This window comes from Entelurus aequoreus, linkage group LG23, assembly GCF_033978785.1.
Source record: "Entelurus aequoreus isolate RoL-2023_Sb linkage group LG23, RoL_Eaeq_v1.1, whole genome shotgun sequence".
Classification (NCBI taxonomy): Eukaryota; Metazoa; Chordata; class Actinopteri; order Syngnathiformes; family Syngnathidae; genus Entelurus; species Entelurus aequoreus.
Window position 1 is genome coordinate 41,538,256 of NC_084753.1, and position 5,000 is coordinate 41,543,255.

The 5,000-nt window shown below is 49.2% G+C and overlaps 1 protein-coding gene across 1 annotated transcript in view; it reads left to right on the top strand.

Annotated features, from left to right (window-relative positions):
* The window catches only part of marc1 (mitochondrial amidoxime reducing component 1), a 38,677-nt gene that overhangs the window by 7,253 nt on the left and 26,424 nt on the right, over positions 1-5,000 (top strand). Inside the window, exon 4 of the mRNA XM_062034498.1 lies at positions 4,078-4,221. Coding sequence (XP_061890482.1) covers positions 4,078-4,221 — 144 coding nt within the window. The remainder of the gene's footprint in view (positions 1-4,077; positions 4,222-5,000) is intronic.

Consider the following 5,000-nt stretch of genomic DNA (forward strand, 5'->3'; position numbering starts at 1 on the left):
GAGCACATCACCCCAGTGCTGGCCTCACTCCACTGGCTCCCTGTCCGTGACCGCATTGATTTTAAATTACTTTTAATTGTTTTTAAATCCCTAAATGGTCTGGCCCCACAATACCTGACCGAGCTGCTGCATCACCATACCTCGTCTAGAGCCTTGAGGTCAGCTGACCAAATGCTTTTGGCGGTCCCCAGATCCAGGCTAAAGACCAGAGGGGACAGAGCCTTTTCCGTTGCCGCCCCTAAGCTCTGGAACAGCCTTCCCCTCCACATTAGGTCAGCCCAGAGCCTGGGGGTCTTCAAAACCCTCCTTAAGACCTACCTCTTCTCGCTGGCCTTTGACCCGAGCTGAGTCCGCCCACTAGGCCACCATTTCTAGTCGTCGTCCCCCCCCCCTCCCACCCCTTCGTTTTAGTTGTATTTTTCAATTTGTCGCACTTTCATTATTTTTATTCTGCAAATTATATATATTTTTTAAACTTTTTTATTCGACCTCTTTTACCGTATTGCATTTGCACTATCTTGTTTAGCACATTCATTGTGTATGTTCTTTGTCTGTTTTTTTTTGTTTTGTTTTGCTTAGTTGTTGTTTTTTTGCTTTATGCTTTTTTTAACCTGTAAAGCACTTTGGTTCAATTTAAAAGTTGTTGAAAACGTGCTATATAAATAAAGTTGACTTGACTTGACTTGACTTGACTGACGTTCCTTGGCCCGGAGAAAATTCTCGCGTGACAAATGACCCACCGTGTGGAGTTTTGCTCTCAGGTCCATAACGTATTGTATTTCATTTTTGCTGGGGCTTGGACCTTCCTCCCAGCTTTCCTTAATGAGGTCCAAAACACAGTGCGGCTTCCTGCTGTACAATAATTGAAAGGGGGAAAACCCTGTGGAGGCCTGGGGAATCTCCGGCATTGTAAACAGCAGGGGATCCAACCATTCATGCCAATTTGGTTTGTCCTCGTGCACGAACTTACGGATCATGGATTTCAACGTCCTATTCAGCCGCTCCACCAACCCGTCGGTCTGAGGGTGGTAGACGCTGGTCCGAATGGATTTGATCCCCAATAATCCGTATAGCTCCTTTAACGTGCGTGACATAAAGGACGTGCCCTGGTCAGTCAGAATCTCTTTCGGGATTCCGACTCGGGAGATGACCTGAAACAGCGCTTGCGCTACACTCTTTGCAGAGATGGAGTGCAGAGATGGAGCGCAGCGACACCGCTTCGGGATAACGAGTTGTGTAATCCACCAGGACTAGCGCAAAACGATATCACCGTGTGCTCGGGTGAAATGGTCCGACGAGGTCCATGCCAATCCGCTCAAACGGGACCTCCATGAGTGGTAATGGGGGTGGCCGCTGGATTGACCAGCTAGCAGTCCGGGCAGGCTGCGCACCAGCGGCGCAAGTCTGCCCGGATGCCTGGCCAATAGAAACGGACCATTACCCTGTGGAGTGTCTTATCATACCCCATGTGTCCGGCCATGGGGTGAAAGTGCGCCGCCTGGAAAACCATTTCCAGACGGCGTTTCGGTCACCAACAACTGGGTGATCTCCTCTCCTGTTTGAGTGTCACGACTCACTCTGTATAATCTATCTCTAATGACTGCAAAGTGAGGGAATACCCGCGCTGTTCCCGGGTGCACCAGCTGACCATCGATGGAAATCACTTGGTCCCAGGCCGAGCGCAGAGTGTCATTTCGAGACTGCTCGAGGGGGAAATCTTCCGTAGGGGTGCCAGTGGGGTCCCCCTCGACAGTGTCGGATGAACCCGCGTCGCCGCTGAGAACCGCACGGATATTCCCCTTTCCCACTGGTCATGAACGCACCCCTACACACTGCGTCACTAAATTGTTAAACCCCGCCCATTTGTTACCCAGGATTAAGGGGTGCGTAAGGTGCGCACTTACAGCAACCTTGACACTATGCTTTTGTTCGCCATATTAAATTTCCACCAGCACCATGGGGTATTTGTGCACATCCCCATGAACACATCTAATTTTCACCCGTGCTGCCTGCCTCTGGTGGATCATAGACTGCTCGCAGCCCGAATCCACCATCGCCCGGTGTGTACTCCCTTGTATCCTTACCGGAATACAGTACGTCTCACCCGGGTCGGGGGAGGGTGCCGGAGGGCTGACAACCCGGATCCTCTGCCTCACCTCCACGCGTGGAGGTCCCTGACGCACGTGCCCAGGCGTTTGAGGGCCGTCTGCGCGGGAAGCACTGTATCCGCAGCAGCCGGGACCTGCAAGGAAGCACAAGAAAAAGTGTCAGTTGCCGGACTTGAGGCGGGCGGTGCTGGACCGGACCGGCTGAATCGCTGAGGACCACCGACGGCGGTTCCGGACGCTGCGCCTGAAGCCGGAGGACCGCCCATTTGTATTGGGGCAAAAGCTGCGGGATGCGGCGAGGCGCTGGTTACAGCCGGGCGAGGGCGACGACCAGGTGATGGAGCGGCTGGTATCGCGGCGCCCGCTCTGCTACGCGCTCGGTCTGCGCGGTGCCGGTGCTGGGCGCTCGGCTGCCTCCATGGTCCTTTCCCTTCGTGCCTCGCGATGCATCACCAAATGGTCCTCTGCGAGCGTCACTGCCGCTGCCAGGTCTTGGGGCCGGTGGTAGCGGACACAGGCCGCCGTCCGCGCTGGGATCGCCTCCAGGAACTGCTCCGTGACCAGCCGCTCCATCACCTGGTCGTCGCCCTCGCCCGGCTGTAACCAGCGCGTCGCTGCATCCCGCAGCTGTTGCCCCAACACGAACGGGCGGTCCTCCTGCTTCAGGCGCAGCGTCCGGAACCGGCGTCTGTGGTCCTCTGCGGTGCAGCCGGTCCAGTCCAGCACCGCCCGCCTCTGGTCCGGGAAGCACATGCGGGAGTCCGCCGGCAGGCTAAGCGCCGCCCGCTACGCCTCCCCCGCCAGCAGCGGCAAAAGTCTCACGCCCCATTTTCCTCGGGCCATCCACACGCCGCCGCCGTGGCCTCAAAAATGTCAATAAAGGCCTGGGGGTCCTCTGTCTCCCCCATGCGTGGAACGAAGACGGCCGCCGATGTTGGCGGTGCCGCTCCAACCCGGTCCGCCATCGCCTGCCCAATTTGGGTCTGCTGGGCCAGCTGGAGTTGGAGCGCCTCTATCTGGTGTTGACTGGCCGCTGTCACCTCTGCGAGAGCCCACACTAATGCTGCCAGGGGGTCGGCTTCCATCTTCGGCACTCATGTACGTTGGGCGCCACTGTAAAAGTCTCTCTGCTGCGAGGGTTCTCCTGAGTCCGATAGATCTTTGTGAGCCCGGTAGACAGTTTGAATACAATCTTTTTATTTTCATTCAACAGTCTGGATTGCTTTTCAGCAGTCTTTTTCAGGCGTGCGCTCTCTGTCTCCAACTCCCAACTCCAACCCCGTGTCTCGTTCCGGCTGCTGCTAATAAAGGCGACAGGTGATTAGATAACAAGGCCCACCTGGGCCATCTACTCACCTGTCGCTGTCTTCGAGGCTGGTCCTTGCACACTCCGTTCCGCGGCAGGCCCGCAGGCCACGCCCCCCTCCACAAGCAGTATTGAGTATTTGGTAGAATAGTAGTATTTAGTATTACATTAGTACCTAGTAGAATCGTCATATTTTGTAGTTGTCGTGAGTGACAAGAAGAAAAGCTTTGACCCATCTTGTGGGAAAGTCTTGTAGCACCACCTGCTGGTTTGCATGCATATTTATGACTTTTACACCTTCCAAAAATCAGTCCGAATATTTTTTGCAGCGGAACCCGAACCCCTTTTTTTTCTTTTCTTTTTTACTCGAAATAATATTTAAAAATATAAAAAATAATACTAATGACCGTCAGCATATTTTCTAACTATTAAAAAGTAGTGTATAACTTTTGACAGGTCAGTGGTGTGTGAGTGACAGGTGAAAAGGGGGAGGGGTGTGTGTCTGTAAATGTTTATCCTGTTTTGGCCCCCAGTTGCCCTTGAGTTGGACACCGTGTGTCCATCCCTCACCTCCAGTACTACCACAAGACCTTCCTGTTAAAGCTGACTGTGTCCTTCAGGAGGTGGCGTACCCTGACTGTTAAAGCTGACTGTGTCCTTCAGGAGGTGGCGTACCCTGACTGCGGGCCGGTGATGCTGTTGTCCCAGGCCTCCGTCAAGGATCTGAGCAGCAAGTTGGACAAGGAAGTCACCGTGGAGCGATTCCGTCCAAACATCGTCATCAGCGACTGTGAGGCCTTCGCTGAGGTAAATAGTTGTGTGTGCGTGTATATATATATATATATATATATATATATATATATATATATATATATATATATATATATATATATATATATATATATATATATATATATATTTTATTTATTTTTTTTTTTTTTTTATTTTCTTTTTATGACTCACTTGTCATTGGCCCTAGGCAATAAAAAAACAACAGCAAAAATTGGGAAAACGGCAAGAAACACAGTAAGAAAAAGATAAAGTGTGTGTGTGTGTGTGTGTGTGTGTGTGTGTGTGTGTGTGTGTGTGTGTGTGTGTGTGTGTGTGTGTGTGTGTGTGTGAAAAAAATCACAAGACTATTTCATCTCTACAGGCCTGTTTCATGAGGGGTTTTCCTCAATCCTCAGGAGGAAAAAAAAAATCTCCCGAGGATTTAGGAAAACCCCTCATGAAACAGGCCTGTAGAGATGAAATAGTCTTGTGATTTTTCCCCACACATACATATTACGATCTACCATGGTATCGAGCACTATTTTTTTTTTTTTTTGTTTGGATAATCTAATTAAGATATATATATATATATATATATATATATATATATATATATATATATATATATATATATATATATATATATATATATACATACACATATATATATATATATATATATATACATACACATATATATATATATATATATATATATATATATATATATATATATATATATATATATATATATATATATATATATATATATATATATATATATATGTGTGTATGTATATATATATATATATATA